We start from the raw sequence: 21,102 nt of genomic DNA, 5'->3' as shown, positions 1-21,102 counted from the left end.
CACAAGCATTTCCCAAGGAGGGAAGTGCTGCTGGATAAATCACAACACTCCCATCACGTGGGATCCTTTTAGGTGGCTGTGATGGAAAACAGCTCAATCCAAGCCCCCTTCCTGCCACCAGGGCTGGTTGTGCATGAAAGTCTGTGCTTGAAAAGCTTCAGCAACAACATCTGCTGGGAAAGCGTGATTGACACAGCAGAGGGAACACCATCCACCCCCGAGGAGTGGGAAGGGAGACAGACTGCAGCATCAATCTTGTGCATAAAATAGATTTATTGTTGGTACAGAGCGAGGCATTCTCGTCAGCACTTGATACGAGCGAGGAGCACAACAGAACCATCCCATGGAAACAAAGGCCCATGGAGCACCCCAAGTGTTGGGTCACAAACATCATTCCAGCAGAAGGCCTGCAGAGAGAGAGACTTCATCAAGCCAGGCCATTTGGGAAATAAGTTAAAGCACAATTTACAATTCTACACCGTGAGGAGAACTCTGACAGAGGACAAGGGGTTATTCCCAAGGAGCGGCCGCGTTCTGGTGCTGCAAGGGTTACACCCCTGCCTCTGACAGAGAGATGTTTCTGAGGAGATCCTCCAGTGAAACAGCAGCATTTGAAGGATATTTCCCCTCTCTGAGGTCAGAGAAAGGCTCTTTTCTTTCTCTTCCTTCAATCAGCAATAAGTGGGCTTTGACGCGGCCCCGCACGGGCGAGCTCTGATGGAAGGAGATCCAGGCCTGGCTTCCCGAGCGCTCCTGCTGATTGAGCCCTGAGCGTGCTGCCCCTCAAATGGCTCTTCCACTTCTTCTCTTTACTGGGCTGCCCTGCAAATGGGCTGCTGGGTCGTTCTTGGGGAGGAAAACAAAAAAAAGCTCTTCTGCTGAAATTAGTTGATGGTCTTGTGCTTGATTCGGACAATGCCTTTATCCTCCTCTCCCAAGCATTCTCTGCTGCAAAAATGATCACAGGGGAGGGGAGAGACAGGGAGAAACACGTATTTCAGTAACTCCAAATTATTCTGAAGTTTGGCTACAGTTCCCCCCTAGAATCTTCATTTTTTGAAATAAAGATGCAGAACAAAAACATTGTTGATAAACAAGTCCCAGAAGCAGAGTGAAGCAGACTGAGGACTCAACAAGGCAGAGGTTTGGAGGCCTGAAGAGTCTCACTAATGACCCATTTTCACCTCCCCTCATGCTATCATGGCTGTAGTGCTGTGGCTGTTAAAGGAAATTAAAACACCCGACCTTACAATAAGAAAAATCCCATTTCCAGCAATTAAACTCTTGAGAAAAAATATCCTGGGAACATCCAACACTGAGTATATCCCTCACCTGGCTCCTTCCTGGGTGCTGAGTCAGAATCAAACCCCAACAATCTGAACATGTTGCACTCACCTTGGGCTTCATTACCACAGAGCATGGAATGGTTTGGCTTGGAAAGGACCATAAAAATCATTTAATTCTTTTCACTAAACCAGGTTTTCTGTCCCTGGAAATGTTCCAGGCTGGACAGGGCTGGGAGCAGCCTGGGATAGTGGGAGGTGTCCCTGCCCAAGGCAGAGGCTGGAATGAGATGATCTTTAAGGCCCCTTCCAACCCAAACCCTTTTTCTTGCCTACAAAACCCATCAAATGAGTAAGGATTAATGAGTCTCCTTGCAAGAAATGGCAGGAAGAGATTTGATAGTTCTGAGACTTTATATCAGGAACAAACCCAAATTTAAACCTTGAAATCCTCCCAACAGCTGATTCAGGTGTCTGAGCAACACTAGACAGCTTGGAAGTCTGGGCTGCATTGTTGCAGCCATGGAAATTAGGGAAAATTGACAATAAAGGGAATTAAAACCATGTCAGGTTTGGCTTCAACCAAATTCTCATATTATTATTTAAATAACCCAGTAAACTGTGCTATTCCACCCAGCTCCTGCAAGGGTTAAGAGCTGGATTTTATGAAAAATGTCTTTCCCAAAAGGATTGTCCAGCCTGGCCCAGCTGCCCAGGGGAAGGGGTGGAGCCCCCTTTTCTTGAGGGATTTAAAACCCTTTAAAATGTGGATGTGGCACTTGGGGACACGGTCAGTGGTGGCCTTGGCAGTGCTGGGAATGCTTGGATTCCATGATCCTGGAGGTATTTTCCAACCTTAATAACCCTGACTGTGAAATTCTCCAAAGCATCCACACAATCAGGTGGTGCCTGTGCCTGTGCCCACAAAATTCTCCAGCATCCACAGAGGAGAAGAAGAAGAGGCTGATGGAATAAAAGGAGTCAGTTTTGTGCTCTTTGGGTGCATTTACAAACAAAAATCTGGGGAAATTTCATCTGTTACCAAAACCTCCAATCCATGGCACCCCCATGGAGATTTCTGGAAAGCTCTACCTGGAAAACTCCTTTTTGCACAGGAATTACAGCCTCACTCCAAGCCATCTCTGAGCTGAATATTAACTTTATGTTGATTTAACACTGCACAGGTTAACAGAGGAAATTCCCAAGGGATCTGAGAAAGAATGGGCTACTTTTGTTTAGTGTCCTAAGGAAAGAAAATGCAGATATTTGTTCATCATATCCATATTTCTGCCCACAAAATTTCACCTTCAGAAAAACAGGTGTGTTCCAAGCTTTGCTTTGGTTTTATCTACATTTTGGGGGTTTTTAGTGTTTTTTCTTGTCTTTTTAAATGAATGCATTTAAAATATTTCTTTTTTTTTTCTTAAACCTAACCCCATGGAGGGAAGCTGGTCCTTTTTTAAATTAATGCATTTTTTTCCTTGCCTTTTAAAATTAATGCATTTAATTTTTATTTTTTTTTTTTTACATAACCCCAAGGAGGGAAGTTTGTCCATAATAAACTTCCTTCAATGAGGGCACTGTTAAATGATGAGGTCTTTTTGTTGCATTTCAGTTCACTGTTTCCAGATACACAAATTCCATCTATTTTTATTTTAGACTAGAAATTGGGATTAAGTAAAAATACTGGAAAATGAGGCAAAAATCCTGTTTCATTCTATTTAGGATGCATAATTAAGGACCCACTTGATCCAACAACTGAAAATAGTGGTTACACTATTTATTTACACTTTATCCAAGGCTAAAGGATAACATTTTGTAGCCAGGCTGACAGGCACCAGCAGCTGCTGGTATTATTGTTATTTTAAGTACTCTAAAACCTCACCTGCCTGCAGAGGCCTGAATCCTTCTGGAATTCAATGGTTTAGCAGGAAATTATTGCACAGATTTGTTAAACCATGGACTAGTTGTGTTTTTATGTAAGAATCAGAACTTCTTGTAACCCAGGAGGGGAGAAAATTGAGAAAAACGCCCTCAAAATGTGTATTTTAACAGTTAAAGTCCATAAAAAAAAGGGATTAAAAAGCCATGGATGGTCTGGCTGGAGTCACTTCAGCACAAATAAATGCCAGACACAATCCAAATATGTTCCCCTTAATGGCTCCATTAGGTTAAGTTTTCCTCTCCATTACTGGCATTATCATTACAATAACATGCAAACATTAATAACAGAGTTTAATTTATCTCCCCAGCTTCTCATGACTTTGGGAAGAGATTTCAAGGGAAGATACACCAATGTGTCAAACCCCTGTGAATTAACAACTCTCTGGGCTTTTCTAAAGAGGGGAGAAAAGGACAGATAGAGACATGAGATTACAGACAGCATGAGAAATAAGGAGCACACAGAAGAGAGGGGGAGATAATTATAAGCAAGACAGGGAAGAAAGAGGAGTCAATAAATTCAATTTATGAAAGGCACAGAGTGTGCTCAGCCCGAGCACAAGTGCCCAGACTCACCGCCAGGAAATCGGATTAGCTCACTTATTTGCTTTTCAATATCTTGCTCTATTCCCTCTAGCAAATTTTCTTCTTCCCTTTGTTTCTTGTAGCCAGTGTCAGTTAACTTTCTCATTTCTGCATCTGCCATTTATCCCCCTCCTCTGGCTCCCAACCAGGCACACAGAGAAGGTAATTTTGAAGTGATTTTAGAGCAGCATTTAGGAATTATTTCAAAGGAACTGTCTGGACATGTGGGCAAACAGTGAGTAAAAATAATTACAACTACAGCTGCAGCACATGGAGGATGGGCTGGAGTTCATTATGAAAAACAATTGCTCCTGCTTGCAAATATTTCCATCATAAAAGGCTTCTCCTTCTCTGTTATCATGAGAGAAGCCTCTCTGAATTCTCATCTTGAAGCATGTGTGAAACAGAATAAGAAACATTTAGGAAACACTTTTAACTACTTGACAGGCTTGGATGAAGATCTTCAACAAAAAAAAAGGTGTTTAAAAGGGTTCAAAAACCTAATGCTCATATTTATGCAATTTGCTTTCCCTGCACCTTCTGAACATGAATTAATTCATCCCCATCAGAGTCTTCTGAAGAAATTCCTATCAGATACAAACTCGACTTACAGCTTAAACATGTCTGAGTAATTAATCCATTTTTTCTGGTTACTTTAAAAAATAATAAAAAAAATTATACATGCAGTAAATTAGTGCTGCAGATGCTGCAGGGCCATGGGGAAAACCTCTAGAGAACAAACCAAAACAGGGCTACAAGTGACAGAACAAGAGGAAACAGCCTAGGGGAGGTTGAGGTTGGATATTGTGCAAGATTTCCTCACTCAAAGGCTTGTCCAGCCAGGGCAGGGCTGGAGTCCCCATTGCTGGGGGGATTTCAAAGCTGTGTGGTTGTGGCACTTGGGGACAGAGTCAGTGGTGGCCTTGGCTGTGCTGGACTGGATCGGCTAAAGAATCTTAATGATTCTGTGATTCTCATGTTGGTGCACTCCAAAATGGGCAGGAGGAGAAATCACGGAATTCCCAGAAGGGTTTGGGTTGGAAGGGACCTTAAAACCCATCCAGAGCCACCCCAGCCATGGCAGGGACACCTCCCACCATCCCAGGCTGCTCCAAGCTGGCCTTGGACACTTCCAGGGAAGGCACAACAAATCCCAATAAAGGATTTATTAAAATAAGTGAATCTGAAGGGACAGGGAGCTCTCAGTGACTGAGGAACAAGGAGCAGTGCTAATTCCAGCAGATCTTTGGGAATACCAGCTCAAGGCTGCAGCATTTGAAAGCAAAAGGTCACGGAGAAGGATCAGAGGCAAATCTCAGGGATTTTGTGCCCAGGCAGAGTTAAGCCCAGGGAAGGTGATTACCATGATCAAACACCAGTTGTACTCACCAGGTCTCTGCTATCACATAGAGATGGGTGTGCTCACGTGCTCAAATATTAACTCACAGATTTGGGCACAAATAAAGATCAACAGACTGATTTAAGCACTTTTTACACATCCTGCATGTGGGCTGTGAGCACATTTCCTGCTTTGTTTAAGAACACAATTGAGGTCAATATATGCATTTCTGCCTTTGAAAGATGCAAGCTGATGAAAAAGAGTAAAATAGAGAAATTACAGCTTCTTTTAATTTAATGATTTACATATTACTGTCATTTTCCTTCATGCTGCACTAATAAAGCATAAAGATTTTAATTGGCAGTGGCATCCATACCCTACAAAAAACTGGAAGAGAGGAGGCTAAGAGCAGGTAAAAGGCAATTTTAGAGCCTTGCATAACACATGACAGAAGAAATCAAGAATTCCAAGTGGTCACTGATGTAGATTGAGGCATCCATGAGTTTCTCATATTTATGGCAGAGACAACCAGGTATTTTAATCCCCTTGTTTTACTGCTAAAACTGTAGATAACAGGAAACATCTGCCAACAGCAAGAGCTGCTACACTAAACAACATCTTCCCAGGGGAAGAGATGGAAACCCGAGCATTTAAATCAACTCTGAGTGGTCTCCACAGAGCTCTGGGAACACACACACTGGGAAATGCTCAGGCACGGAGGAAGCACTAATTAGAAACCCCTCTGCTCATCATTCCATCATTTTTTCAGTGAGAACAGGCCCAGCTCACCTGTTTGGCATGATTGACACAGTTCAGGTACTGGCTGGCCAGGGCAGAGCAGCTCAGGGTCTCCTGGGCATGTTCCCGGTAGCACTGGAGGATTTTATCCTGCAGCTCCCCACAGATGGGATGGGACTCGTATCTCCTGTGGGAACAGAGAACAGCTTCAGGGTTTCCTTCTAAAAACAGCTCAGCAAAGACAAGAATATTGAATTATTTTATTATTATTGAATCTGTTTGGGTTGGAAGGGTGTTTAAAGCACATCCAGTTCCACCCCCTGCCCTGGTCAGGGACACCTTCCAGGCTGCTCCAAGCCCTGTCCAACCTGGGCTTGGACACTTCCAGAGGAAAGAATTCATCCCTGTGAGGTCCTCATGCCTCAGGTTTAGCTTTTATATTTTTCCCATTCTGTGCTGCTTTAGTGTGTGGGGCTGGGTTCACATTCAGGGATGGTGAGCTGTGTGCACAGAGCAGGGAGACAAAACAATTCCTGCTCCAGCTGGGCACCAAGGACAAATGCCCCAAATCTCAGCCCAGGAGCACAAACCCCGTGGGCTGGAGAGAGAAAAACAAGCAGGGTGGGACTGCCTGGGCTAAAGCTGCAATGGGACAATGAACTGCAAGGTGCAAATGGAGCAGAGCTGATCCCAGGGACAGACCCCGGCAGCGCTCGTGCATTTTGGGGCCGTTTTGGGTCATCTTGGGTGCAGCCCTGGCTGGGCTCTGGTGCTGCCCAAGGTGCAGCCATGCAGGAGATCCTGTGAATGAATCCCTGCTTTATTCTGCAACTCTGCCCAGCCTCTTCTCAAGGCATCACCCCCATCCCTGGAAGTGTCCAAGGCTGACTTGGATGGGGCTTGGAGCACCCTGGGATAGTTGAAGGTGTCCCTGCCCATGGAAATGGGGTTAGAACTGAGTGATCCTCAAGATCCCTCCCAACCCAACCCACTCTGTGATTCTGATTCTCATTTTGCTGATTGGCCAAGGCAGATTTCCTCCATCAGGGGAATGAAACACGAAGCACAAACGCTGCCCCTCCGGGGAATTGATTTCTTGACAATCACTGAAGACGTGGTGCTAAAATAAAGAGACTGTTAAGTCACCTTGATTTTACAGCATGTACCTATATAAAACATCCCTTCCTCCTTTCATTCATTATCTGAATCTGTGAAATCTAAACCAGAATTTAAATGCATTCCCAGGTGCTTCCACACTTTATGATCTCCAAGTTCAAACTTCTGCAGACTCTTAGGGAGGAGGATTTTCCCTTAATCCCCCCTGTGCTGAGATCAGCATGTGCTTCAAAGGCATGTCAGGCATCAAAATGTGCAACCACAAACTGCTGCACGTGGAGGGAGGATGGCAAGGTCTGCACTGGGACAGGGAACACAGAAACAGCAGGGATGTCCTCTGTAGACATCTCCCAGCAGTGATGATTTAGGTCCAGCTAAACCAGAGCTCCATTAAAATGCCCAAACTCCTGGTGTGAATTGATAAATCAATACAAGAGAAGCTGAATTAACTAGAAATACCCACAGTAAACCTTGCTGTGCCTTTATTCACAAGTGATTTTAAAGTGAATTCTTATACACAGGTGAAGAGAGAAATGAATGGGCTGCTCTAGCATGGCTGCATAAATTCTGTCAGTGTAAATAAAGCCATTTCAAAGGGGGAACTCTCTAACCCATGATGAAGAGTTTTTAAATTGTGGGGTTTTTTCCACTCTAAGCCATGATAAACAGCTTTTGAATTGTGTATTTTTTTCCCAGAGTCACACAATCAGTGACCAAAATCCAGGTATTATTCCTTATTTGAATGTTCCAAAGGATTCTTTACATTGCCAGCCCTATGGGAACCCTGTGAGCCACATCATCTCCTGTCCCTCAGTGATTTGTTTTCACACTCTGACTTTTTCCCTCCATTCAGGGGGGATTTTTGTAAACTTGCTCTCAGCTCTGTCCTTGTAGAACACAGCCACTTCCTCCAAGCCAGCCAAGCCCATTTCCTGGATTAATCTGAAGAGAGAAAGGAATGGCTGCTCTAGCATGGCTGCATAAATTCTGTCAGTGTAAATAAAGCCATTTCAATGGGGGAACTCTCTAACCCATGAAAAACAGCTTTTGAATTGTGTAATTTTTTCCCAGATTCATGCCATCAGTGACCAAAATTCCTTATTTGAATGTTCCAAAGGATTCTTTACATTGCCAACCCTATGGGAACCCTGTGAGCCACATCATCTCCTGCCCCTCAGTGATTTGTTTTCACACTCTGACTTTTTCCCTCCACTCAGGGGGGATTTTTGTAAACCTGCTCTCAGCTCTGTCCTTGTAGAACACAGCCACTTCCTCCAAGCCAGCCAAGCCCATTTCCTGGATTAATCTGAAGGTGAGCACTGTCTGTGTATTGATCAGCTGGGCTTGTTCCACTCCCCTAATGCTCTGTTGGCACTTTTGGGAAAGCACTAAATGAAATTGCTGCCTGGCATTAGAGGGCCATAAACCACAGGCTGCAGGATCTCCTGTTGGGAAAGGAGGTTCCATTGTGCATTATGGGAACCCCTCTGAAGGGTTTCCCATTGATTTCTGGACTCACTCACAGATGGATGGTCAGAAATAACAGCAAGGAAACTCCTCCAAAGGGGAATGAAATATCTCCCCAACAGAGAATCTCCTGAAGCTGCTATGATTACATCAGTTAATACTTCAATGGGATATTGGGAAGGAATTCCTGGCTGGGATGGAATTCCCACAGAAGCTGGGGCTGCCCCTGGATGCCTGGAATGTCCAAGGACAGGTTGGACACTGGGGCTTGGAGCACCTGGGATACTGGAGGGTGTCCCACTGTCCCATTTCTGCTTTTCTGCTACTTCCAGTTCCCTACTGACTTCTCTCTGAAGCATCTGTGACTCCACCTTTACTCCTCACTCCTCTCCATTTCAATTTTGATCTCATTTCCAAAATATCCAGAGCAGCTGTGGCTGCCCCTGGATCCCTGGAATGTCCAAGACCAGATTGACCACTGGGGCTTGGAGCACCCTGGGATAGTGGAGGGTGTTCCTGCCATGGCAGGGGATGGATCTGGATGGGCTTTAAGGTCCCTTCCAACCCAAACCATTCAGTGGTTTGATGAATAAAGGTCATTTTACACAAGTATTTAAGGGTCTGTGGGGTTTGACTGAGGGAAAAGCCCATAAGAAAAGGTAAATAGTGCAAACTCAGCAATTATCTGGAATCTGTTGGGAAAATGTGGAGGTTATAAAGGCATGAGTGGATAAAGCAACTTGGTCTGGTCCCAGGCAGGGCCAGGAGATCCTCAGAGCAGGAGGTCCTGAACTATCCCCTGTCCTGAGAGAGATCTGGATTTTGGGACATGCGGTGAGCAAAGTGTCACCAGAGTATCACAGAATGGTTTGGGTTGAAAGGGACCTGAAAGCCTCTTTAGTGCCACCCCTGCCATGGCAGGGACACCTCCCACTGTCCCAAGGGGCTCCAGCCTGGCCTTGGCCATTGCAGGGATCAGGGGCAGCCCCAGCTGCTCTGGGAAATCCATCCTAAGGTCTCACTGCTTTCCCAGCCAGGAATTCCTTCCCAATATCCCATCTAAACCCCCCCTCTTCCAGTTTCAATCTCTTGCCCCTTGTCCTACCACCATCTGCCCCTGTAAAATAAACAAGATTGCGTCCTCCACAGTATTCATTTATTTATTTAATTAATTGCTCAGGGATTTCATAACTTAATTGAAGGAAAACCACAAACCATGGGAGTGCAGCAGGAATGCCAGGGAATGCTGACAAATCTCCAGAACTCCTTAACAGAACCAACACACCCAAAATCTCCAAGCTTTGCTTTTCTCAGTCAATACGAGCAGCAGCCACATGGCAGGTGAGGAACAGCGTGGCTTTATTAAGTTTGCAATTCCTTGATCTGCTTTCCCTTCTCCAGCTGCTCCTGAAGCACCTCCCATGCCAGAATAATCTTTCAGCACAGGAATAAACCTCTGAGGGAGCTGTGCACCCACCTTTTTCAGAGAGCTGATGCATCACAATCTCATAAAGGTAATAGGATGAAAACACAAAAGGAAACGAGAGAGAGAGAGAGTCTTAAAAAGAAATATTCTATGCTAAAGCATGAAAAGAAAATTTAATGAAGGCAACTTTGTACTCATCTGGGCTCTCTCAAAGAGCATAGCTTATTGTGCTCCTGGGGGCTTGGGGAGAGGAGCCCCTTCATGGCATTCAAACAAAATGTCTACTAAAGAGGAAATTTGAAATCACCACGGTGAGCTTTGCGAGCTTCGTGCTAAAACTGACACTCTCACTGAAGGAATCTGAATGGCTGATGAGTTTCCAGCTGTGCAGGTATCTGGCATAATCCCCCCCCAGATCAGGACTTCAAGCAATTGTCATAAAAAATATGGGGGGGGAAAAATAGCAACAAAAAAGGAGAGCGTGAGATAAAAATAGTGCCATGAGATGGGCAGGAGTACCCAGGGCTTAATTTAATTCCTCATTAAAGTGCTGACACCTATCAAAGGCAGCTGATTTTATTTGTGTAACCCTTGGCTACTTCTGAAGCAGTGAATTAAACAGACCAGACTGGGGCTGTGTGTCCAAGCACAGCACAGCCCACAGCTCTCTGAGATCACACCTTGCTGTGCCTCCTCCCCAGAGCAGCTCAGCACATCCAAACCACAAACTGGGGCTGTTCCCAGCATGGGAAATCCAGGGAAGTCTTCACTTGAAAAGAAAACCCCACAAATGAACCTTACACTGATCCCAGAGCAGCAGCACAGGGTGGTGTTGCAGAGGATGTTCTGACCTGGTTTATTTAGTCCTACTGATGGAGCCATGCTCTGACCAGGCCTGGCAGAATGCAAAATAAACAACAAAAAAAGGAAAGTGTTTCTTTTCTCAGTGTTCTCAGAATAAACACAAGGATAAGGAACAACAAATGGTGAAACAAAAGGCAACCAATCCACACCCATGGGCAGCCCATGAAATGTGCAACACCTGAATTGTTTTCAGGTGCTTTATGAAGAGGGCTTTCAGAAGGATTTGTGGGAATTTAATCAATTAACATTGTCTGTGTTCAGCAGAGATTCCTTCTGAGAAAGAGCAAAAGGTGTTTCATGGAATGGTTTGGGTTGGAAGTGACCTTAAAGCCCCTCCAGTACCACCCCTGCCATGGCAGGGCCACCTCCCACTGTCCCAGGGGGCTCCAGCCCCAGTGTCCAGCCTGGCCCTGGACATTGCAGGGATCAGGGGCAGCCCCAGCTGCTCTGGGAATTTTGGAAATGAGACTGAAATTGAAATGGGGATGAGTGAGGAGTAAAGGTGGAGTCACAGATGCTTCAGAGAGAAGTCAGTAGGGAACTGGAAACAGCAGGGAAGCAGAAATGGGACGGGCAGGGCTGGGAAAGTGAAGATGTGTGATTTTCCTGGAGAACACTGGTGAGGATGCCAGCAGCAGGATGAAAAGGGATGATGTGAATTTGGGGTAGGAAAATCACTTTCACCAGACACAGTCAGGGCAAGATTCTATTTCTTTTGGCCAGGAAGGAAAAAAAAAAGTAAAATAAAGGTTGGTAACCTGAGCAGAGATGGATTAACTGAGCAGATGGACAGGAAAGGGCAGAGTGGAGGGATTTTGAATATAGAGGCAGCAAGGGAAACGTGAGCCCAGCTCAGGAGAGCCTGAGGGAAGGGCAGCTCAAAGCTGAAGTGTGGAGGACACCTCTGAAACAGCAGCAAGGCATTTGTGCTCTTTATCCCCACCCAAAAAGGTGCTGGTGAAAGGATTCTTTTTTAACATCACCTCAGCCAAAAGGTGATTCTTCTTAAAAAAAGAAGAATCCTCCTTTTTTTAACCCACTTCTCCCGGCAGCATCGCTGTCAAGCGAATCCACAGGACAAGTTTGTAGCACAGAAAATAATTGTAAAACAGAACCCAGGGAAAAAAAAGACAAAAGGGCACATGGTAATGAAGGTCCTCACTGCTGCACCATTATTTTTAGTTTTTCCATTAATTTACTCCTTCTATTAAGCTATTTTTGAAGCTTGTTTTTGCACATGCAGTAGGTGATGACTCGAAGGCAGGGTATGGAACGTGTGAGGCACAAACCAAATGGTTCAGTTCTTCTCCCAGTGATTGGGAAGGAAAAACACAGATCTGATTGCTGAATATCTACAAATGCTGGTCCCTAATCAAGCTGTGCCCACACACAGCCCTCACAATCACTGCGTGGGAAGTGCTGCCAGCAAAAGATCAAGTACTGCAGAGTTGATTCTTGCTTTTATTTACACTCGGGTGCCGAGTGTGACTTCTCCAAAAGGTGTCAAAGAAAGAATTTTCCTAATGAATCTCTGCTGAAATGCTGCAAGGGAACCACAGTGGTTTCTGCTCTGCAATTGAGAATGTAAAATCTACTAAATAAATAACTTAAAGGTTGGAATAAAGCTTACTCCACTTTTTGTGCTACTCATAATCAAGTCCAGAGTTAATCTTCCTTGTGTTATTTTAAATCCTTTCTCCAAAAACCCCTGCACCCCAAAATCCCAGGGAAATGTTTGTCACGCTCTCATTTATTTCATCTCTTACCCAGCCTTGTCAAAAGCAAATAAATATCTACTTCAAACATTCTGACATTTGGAATTTGGGGAAAGAAAGGAAAAGGGAAAAAAGGGAAAAGGGGAAAAAAGGGAAAAGGGGAAAGAGGAAAGGAAAGGGAAAGGGAAGAACAAGGGAAGGGAAGGGAAGGGAAGGGAAGGGAAGGGAAGGGAAGGGAAGGGAAGGGAAGGGAAGGGAAGGGAAGGGAAGGGAAGGGAAGGGAAGGGAAGGGAAGGGAAGGGAAGGGAAGGGAAGGGAAGGGAAGGGAAGGGAAGGGAAGGGAAGGGAAGGGAAGGGAAGGGAAGGGAAGGGAAGGGAAGGGAAGGGAAGGGAAGGGAAGGGAAGGGAAGGGAAGAACAAGGGAAGGGAAAGAAAGGAAAAGGAAAAGGAAAAGGAAAAGGAAAAGGAAAAGGAAAAGGAAAAGGAAAAGGAAAAGGAAAAGAACTGGATGGGCTTTAAGGTCCCCACCAACCCAAACCATTCCAGGATTGAGCAATTTCACATTTGCACATGCAAAGTTATGCAAATCCTTAAATCTTGCTTGGGCAAGAACTGAAGAGGAATACAACAGGATGAGGATCAGGAAAAATTATCCTGGTTGTGGATCCTAATTTGTTGGATGAACTGGTTGCCAACGCCAACCTTCAGGCCCTCAGGACACCTCATGAGGAGCAGATCTCTTCAGCCCAGAGAAGGACAACTGCAAGAGCTGGATCTCAATTATCAATGAATTACAGGATGAAATCATCACGGGATTACAGGCAGAGGCAGACAGACAGGTTTCCCAGCAGTGGGTTTACAATGCCAAAAAAAAATCCAAACCTTCCCCAAAGAACAGCTGATGAAAAGCTGGGACTCACTGTCAAGCATACTGGGGTTATCAAAAGAACATTTAGGTTCAAAAATAATTCTGCAGGAAGGTGGGAGGTGCCCAGCAAGAGATTACAAGCAAGATGTGTCTCAGGAAAGCCCCACAGCACCACTTGTTTGAAGGCAAAATGGTATCTCTGAACACTTCCCTCATTTTTACAGCATTCCCTAAAATCCCACTCCCAGCTCAGGAGACTCTGATCTGACCTGCTGTGGTTGCCTAAATTCCAAATACCTCAAGAAGCAAGCTATCAAATTAAGACAGGATTCCCATCCACCCTGAGAGACAAAATGAGTTTGAATACTTTGATTTAAACTGATATGAACTGATCTGCAATGACCCCAAACCACTATTTGTTTATGAAATTCCCCTCCCCTCCAAAAATAGAAGAAAAAACCCTCAAACAGAAGAAGAACCCTCTTCAAATCCAAATCACACCACCATTAATGCACAAATGTACCTCACCCACAGCTGGTTCCTGCAGCTGCAAAGGGAGCAGAGTGCTGGAATTACCCAAATTTAGGAGGCACTTTTCTTTTTAGCTTAAGGGACAGTTTTTAGTGAATAGCAGGATACTAAAATAAACAATCACATGCATGGCAATGATACAAATTCCTTCTAACAGGGGCATGGATGCTGCTACAAAGTAGGCAAGAGAATTTAGCAACCGCAGGCTTTAATTAGAAGGAACTTAAGGAGGAGCAGTTTTAACTCTGTGGAATATTTTGTAGTACCTAAATGTTATATATAGAAATATATAGAGAAATACTTCTTGGCCTTGCACAGATCAAACCCAGCTCTTCATTTTGACAAGTTCAGAGCCAAAGAATGATCCCAGATGTAGCCAAGCCTGTCCCACCACTGCTAAGGACAAAATCCAAACTTTTCCCAGCTCCAGAGTCCCATCAGCTCAGCGTGGATGGAGCCAACCCCTCAAATTTCATGATCAGCAATCCAACACTTGCATCCAAACCTCATCATGTCAACCCAGACCTCGGACTATTTTTAGAGCTTGCATGTGGTATCACTTGGGCTCAGCCTTACTCACCCAAAAAAGAATTATTTAATAAAGACTGGCAAGATTCCACTTGGCTGATCAGGAGAACACAAGTCAAGGATCATCACTGCAAACAACACCATGTGCTAGAGTTCCTTATTACTCCTAATATGGAATTTGGAGGAGGTTTCTGAAGGTTTGGGGAGCAAAGGAATCAAAGCTCTCCTCAGCTCCAGCTCCAGCTCGTGGAAAGGCAGATCCAGGCTCTGGGAGACTGAACTGATGTTTTGCTGATATTTCTCACAGAAGTGGCTGATGCCAGCTCTAGGATTACTTGGAGAGATTAAACCTTGATATTTCTAATTTTCAAAGAAAAAAATAATTCTACAACAGTTTGAAATCTGCTTCTATATGAAGGTGGCAAAAAAAGACAAAGTTTCATCCACTTAAATGATCTATTTTAGTGTTATTCCTGTCCCTGCATTAAATTTTCCACTGTAACTTTACATCACTGTGTGTGTAAAGCACACAGACACACCAAAAAATATCCAGACAGGTCCAAATGAGCAGCATAAACCAAATGCAGGACAGCAAAGCACATTGTGGATTTATTAGTGCCACTTATTTCCTAAGAGCTACAACTCACTGCAGGCTTTGTAAAGGACTAACATCACACCATCATCCCAAACCCTGGTGATAAAATCATCACTGAGCCTCACACTGAAAAAAAACACCCCAAACCAACCAGTTTTGCCCTTCTAAAGGTGCTAAATAATATGTTCTAACAAGCAGGCACTTTTATCCTCTCTAGCAAAGGTCAACTACAGCACTCAACACAAAGAACCACAAGACACTAACTCGTGGCACATTATTATCCAAATATTACTCTCCAGAGCAATATATATTTAACTATTCTCTTCAGCTATAAAAGGCCCCAAACCTCTGTTAAGTGACCACAAAAATCAAAGATATTATGGGCAGAAGCAGTGTCCAGAAAAAGCAATCACCAGTTAAACACTTCGGGTGACGATTACTCGAGGGAACTGAAGGTTGTAATCTTAAGAGAAAGCAAAATAAATGCCAATTTTTCATTTGGCCATGAAGTTATTTAGGAAAACAGGCTTGGATTCACTCTGCTAAGCCACAAAGGCCATGTGTGGTTCTACAAATCTTGGGTTGGGATGAGGCTGAGCCACTCTTTTCAGAAAACAGAATCAGCTGGGTGGCAACAACAAATTCATCAATCAAACGATTCAACAATCAAATGTAATCAACTCCTACAAAGAGAAATAATCCCACTGAGAGAGTGCTGAGAACCAGGGGCCACTGCACCTTGCTCTAATATATCTTAAGACTAAGATATCTGGATGATTTTTTCTTTTTTAAAATACTTTTGTTGTTGTGTTTCTCTACACAATGATGTTATTGATGCATTTATTGTAGATGTTGTCATCAACTCCAACAAAGAGCAATAATCCCACTGAGAAGGTGCTGAGAATATATCTGAGCCTTGAGATATCTGTATGATTTTTTTTCTCTTTTCTAAAATACTTTTGTTGTTGTGTTTTTCTACACAATGATGTTATTGATGTATTTATAGTGAATGTTTTGGAATTTTACTTTTTTTCTAGTGTGGTTTGGATTAGATTATGGTAGATGGTGGGGTTGTGTTTTTATTTTTGGGGTAGTTGTTTTTAGGTGTACTGTATGTTTTTTTAGGTGAAAGTAAAGTGAGGTTTGTATTTTATTGTTAAAGGAATGGAGAAAAATTGATAATGTTAATAGAGGGATGTTATTTTGTTGTTCTGGATTCTAGTTTGTATTGGAGTTTTAACATGTTTGGTATAGTAGTGTTTAATGGAGTTATTTTATTTAAGGTATGATATTTCAGAGTTTATATTTATTTTTAATAATAATTTAAATAATAATTTTTATTAATAAAAAATTAGTACTGTTTGGTGTAGTAGTATTTAATGGTGGAATTATTTTATTTAAGGCATGATAGTTTATCATTATTATTTTTGAAAATAATAATAATGGTAATAATAAATTTATTTTTAATAATAAAAATAAATCAGTACTGTTTCGTAATACTGTTTAAAGGTGGAGTTATTTTATTTAAGGTATGATAGCTTATAGTTAATATTTATTTTTTAATAATAATAATAATAATAATGTTAATAATATAATTTTATTAATAAAATTATTATATGTAACTTTTAATAATAATGATAATAATAATTTAATAAAAAATATATCATGTGTTACAGAAACATGAAAACAGAATGCCCTCAACATCCTTTGTGGTTGAGGGCATTCTGGGTGTGCCAGTGCTGCTGCAGACAGAGCCCAAGGGCAGCTGGGCACAGGCACCTTGTCACTGACATATTTTATGAAAAACCCTTTTGCCAGGATTTTTTCTCCTGAGAAGCTGGGAAACTTCAGCTTCTCCATGTATTGCTCCTTTGGAATGTGATTTGGAGAACTGTTTGCCCAGCATGTGAATTGTTTTTAATTAATGACAAATCCCAGTCCAGCTGTGCCAGACTCTGCTCAGTCACAAGATTTTATTATTCATTCCTTTCTACGTTTCTGATGTCTCCTTTCTCTTTCTTTAGTATAGTGTTAATACACCATTTTCTTTTAATATAATATATATCATAAAATAATAAATCAGCCTTCTGAAACATGGAGTCAAGATTCCCATCTCTTCCCTTGTCAGGGTTGCCTGCAAATTCCACAGCACCTTTCAGGAGCTGTGAGAGTGCTGGGGGCACCCTGAGTCTCCTTTCCTGCAGGCTGAGCACCCCCAGCTCCCTCAGGGCTCCCTGATTTGTGTTCCAGCCCCTCTCAGAGCAGCTGGGTCCCTGCAATGTCCCAGGCCGGGTTGGACACTGGGGCTGGAGCAGCCTGGCACAGTGGGAGGTGTCCCTGCCATGGCACTGCACGGTCTGGAATGTTCCTTCCAACCCAAACCATTCCCTGGATCTGTGAGGGCACCAGAGGAACGGTCTGAGGCAGAAGATCCTGATGGAAAACCTCAGTGCCAGCTCACAAAAACCCCTGATGGAAACCTCAGTGCCAGCTCACAAAAACCCCTGATGGAAACCTCAGTGCCAGCTCACAAAAACCCCCGATGGAAACCTCAGTGCCAGCTCACAAAAACCCCTGATGGAAACCTCAGTGCCAGCTCACAAAAACCCCCGATGGAAACCTCAGTGCCAGCTCACAAAAACCCCTGATGGAAACCTCAGTGCCAGCTCACAAAAACCCCTGATGGAAACCTCAGTGCCAGCTCACAAAAACCCCTGATGGAAACCTCAGTGCCAGCTGACAAAAACCCCTGATGGAAACCTCAGTGCCAGCTCACAAAAACCCCCGATGGAAACCTCAGTGCCAGCTCACAAAAACCCCCGATGGAAACCTCAGTGCCAGCTCACAAAAACCCCCGATGGAAACCTCAGTGCCAGCTCACAAAAACCTTCCCAAGGTCTCTCCTCGCCCCCTCCCTGTGCAGGCAGCATTAATTAGACACTGCCTCATTTAACAGAACTCACTCTGCTCCAAGAAAGTCATCCTTGTGTTTTATAACCTCAGCACAATTTTCAAGCTCTGATTTCTTTTCGCAAGGTCTTCAGGTGGTTTGGTGAAGGGATGCTTTTAAGTTAAAGCAGCTCAAGTTTGACAAACTTTAGATTAACCACTCACATTTTCCCCAGTCAGGTCGTGCCCCCTGATTTCAATTTGTTCCTCACTAAAGTTTTCTGCTAATTGCTGCTGTGTGAAGAATTCGTCTTGCTGCTCCTGAGGCTCATCTTGTCACAAAGGATGGTTTGAGAGAAAGAAAATAGTTCTGAAACCTGGTGATCTTTGCCATCATGTTGGGATTTTTGGGTTTGTTTTGAAGGGGCTTAAATGCAACAGTGTGAAATAACCCTCAGAGAACAGTCATAATTTAGGGGAAAATGAATCAGTGATGGGAATTGTAAGAGAAGCAGCATTTTTCACCACAGACCTTTCCTGCTCCTCCTTCTCCTCCTGGCATCATTTGAGCAAGCAGGTATAATTTCAGTGACCTCTTTCATTCCATACAAACAAAAAAAAGCCTCTCTGGGGGTGCTGCCACTAGAAACCAGCAGGATTTTCTCACCTTCATCCCACTCAGTGGGAAAGGTGAGTCCACTTAAAAGCTGAGGAGGGAATAAGTGCAAAATCCCCCCCTTTAAAGGTACAGGGAGTTCATAGAGACAATAATGAACATAATTACAGTTAGTTATTGTTTGCTCTGCTCACAACCCTACTTCATAATGCTCCTGCCAGCAGAGCTGCTTTATGGGATGTCTTTTTCAGGCAGCAAACCTTTTCATAAATCAAAGCCTCCAAGCAATACCAGGCAGTTTCTCCTGCAGCCTGTTTGAAAATAAAAGTTAACACCGAGCCCTGGCTGTTATCAATCCTCATAAATGTGTCCATGATACAGCAAATCTGTTCCATATTACCCCAGCTCTGCTCCTAATGCATGCACAGGAGCAAACCCAGGGGCTTAATGGAGCTCCTAAATGCCTTGGAAGTGGGAGCCACGCTAAGTGGCAAGGGAAGTTTGAAAGGAATAACTGCTTTGCTCATTTCTTTCCATGCAGGATCAAATTATTCCCCTTCCAGCTTGAAAAATGTGTATTGTGCTACAATACACAAAATAGAGACCCCAGGAAAACGTGGGTTGTGTTTAAGGGACTGCAATTGGAAGGGGAAATTATGAGGATTTCAGGAATTTCTTTTAGCGCAGATCTGTGGGACTGAGGGGTTTTATATTCAGGTAGTGAACTGAAAACCTGACAGAATTTATAAACTTATTGCTGTGGCACCCATTCCCTCTGAAAGAGGAGAAGGGGAACTGATCTGTATTCATTTGTACTTTCCAGGGCCTGCAGGGGCTCCAGCAGAGCTGCAGAGGGACTGGGGACAAGGCCTGCAGGGACAGCACACAGGGAATGGCTCCTACTGCCAGAGGGCAGCCATGGGTGGCATCTTGGCAATGAGGAATTCCTGCCTGGGCTGGCATTGCCACAGCAGCTGGGGCTGCCCCTGATCCCTGCAGTGCCCAAGGCCAGGCTGGAGCAGCCTGGGATGGTGGCATTGGAATGGGATGGGCTTGAAGGGCCCTTCCCACCCAAACCATTCTGGGATTTGGGACACTCAGAATCCATCCCCAGGGGTTTTTATGGAAGTTGGGGATGGCAAAGGGAAGGGAGACCCTTCCTGGAGTGCTGAGATTGCCAGTGAAGCCCCCAGAGCCCAAAATCCCTTCCTAGAGAGGAGTCGGGGTGGGGATGGATCCAATGCCAGGCTGGGAGAGCTGGGAATGGAGGGAATTCCCTGGAGAGGGAGCCTGGGGTGGGATTTTGGGAAGGGATTCCCAGAGCAGCTGGGGCTGCCCCTGATCCCTGCAATGGCCAAGGTCAGGGTTTGGAGCCCCCTGGGACAGTGGGAGGTGTCCCTGCCATGGCATCCATGACACACAGGATGTCCTTTAAGGACCCTTCCCACCCAAACCATTCTGTGATCCTATGATTTAACCACTTTAAAGAAACCTAAATGCTCATTTTACAAACCTTATTTTCTGAGTCTGACAGCCTTTTACAACCACCTCCATGATTTTTGAGATTATTTCCCCAAATATTTACTGCCCACTTTGCCTTTAAGCTGTGATTTCCCTCAGGTGCACTCCAAGCAGAATGGCTGTGGTGTATTTTTTCCCCCTGATTTTCCAACACTCCTGGAAAGGAGATTAAAATAAAAGAGAGGAACCACATGTCATGTGGTAACAGAGATAATTTGTAATTCATTCTTCACCCTGTACCCAGGAACAGGTGAATTCTCCTTAAAAAAACCCCACCAGCAGCTCTGGGAAATATTCTCCCTTCCCCAAAGGCAGGTGTGTGCTGGAGGCTCCCAAGTGAGATTTGTAGGATTTGATCCTACAGATGGCTTGGCCTCATTAAAAACATCCTTAGAAAAGGTATTTGTAAATCTCAGCCACAAAAGATTAGGAAATACAGAACAAATTAATAACAAAAAGGAGCTGCTGTGGGGTTTAACCTCCCAGCTTTAATGCTGTAATTGGGAAATCTGTGACTGGTGTTCAGAGGAAATCCCAACAAAGGATAAAGTATTAAATCAAGAGGCTTTACTCTTTGTTTGGAATAAACCTGGGGAGGGAGGAGGCAGCCAGATGTGCCCTGGAATGCCAAACACACCAGGAGGAGCTGCTCATTCCTCAGGAGCAGCTCCCAAACCTGCAGCCACAGCAGGGATGGTCCCAATGGGGGCATCCAGGAATTCCCCCAGCACTCATTCCCAGTATAATTCCCAGTATAAATTATATTCCAAAATAATTTATTTAGTTATTTATAAATAAATAAACTTTTATAAATAAATCCCCAAAGGAGAATCAGAACCAATTCCAGGAGGCCACCAAGGTGTGAGGGCAGAGTTTCACTTGATTCTTTCACAGGGAAATGAAAATTACTTCTTTAAAATGACTTTGGGTTTCTCTGTAAGCAGAAAATGCTTGAAAATGGAGATGCAGAAAATGCAAAAAATGGAGAAAATGGAGAAACGCAGCAATGGATGAACACATTTCTCTTTCCAACACACCCTGAACAGGAAAAGAACCTTCTGAATAGGGAAAGGACCTGCA

At 43.9% G+C, this 21,102-nt stretch overlaps 1 protein-coding gene across 2 annotated transcripts in view; it reads right to left on the bottom strand.

Annotated features, from left to right (window-relative positions):
* Positions 1–253: 253 nt before the first annotated feature.
* Positions 254–21,102, bottom strand: part of CHCHD3 (coiled-coil-helix-coiled-coil-helix domain containing 3) — a 160,143-nt gene continuing 139,294 nt past the window's right edge. For both annotated transcript variants that reach the window (XM_059471937.1, XM_059471938.1), the window contains exons 7-8: positions 5,938–6,073; positions 254–948 (exon numbers count right to left, since the gene is read on the bottom strand). In XM_059471937.1, coding sequence (XP_059327920.1) covers positions 922–948; positions 5,938–6,073 — 163 coding nt within the window. In that variant the 3' untranslated portion in view covers positions 254–921. The remainder of the gene's footprint in view (positions 949–5,937; positions 6,074–21,102) is intronic.

This window comes from Ammospiza nelsoni, chromosome 5 (genome assembly GCF_027579445.1).
Source record: "Ammospiza nelsoni isolate bAmmNel1 chromosome 5, bAmmNel1.pri, whole genome shotgun sequence".
Classification (NCBI taxonomy): domain Eukaryota; kingdom Metazoa; phylum Chordata; class Aves; order Passeriformes; family Passerellidae; genus Ammospiza; species Ammospiza nelsoni.
Note: the sequence above shows the minus strand (reverse complement) of the source record. Positions and strands in the feature narration are given on the sequence as shown.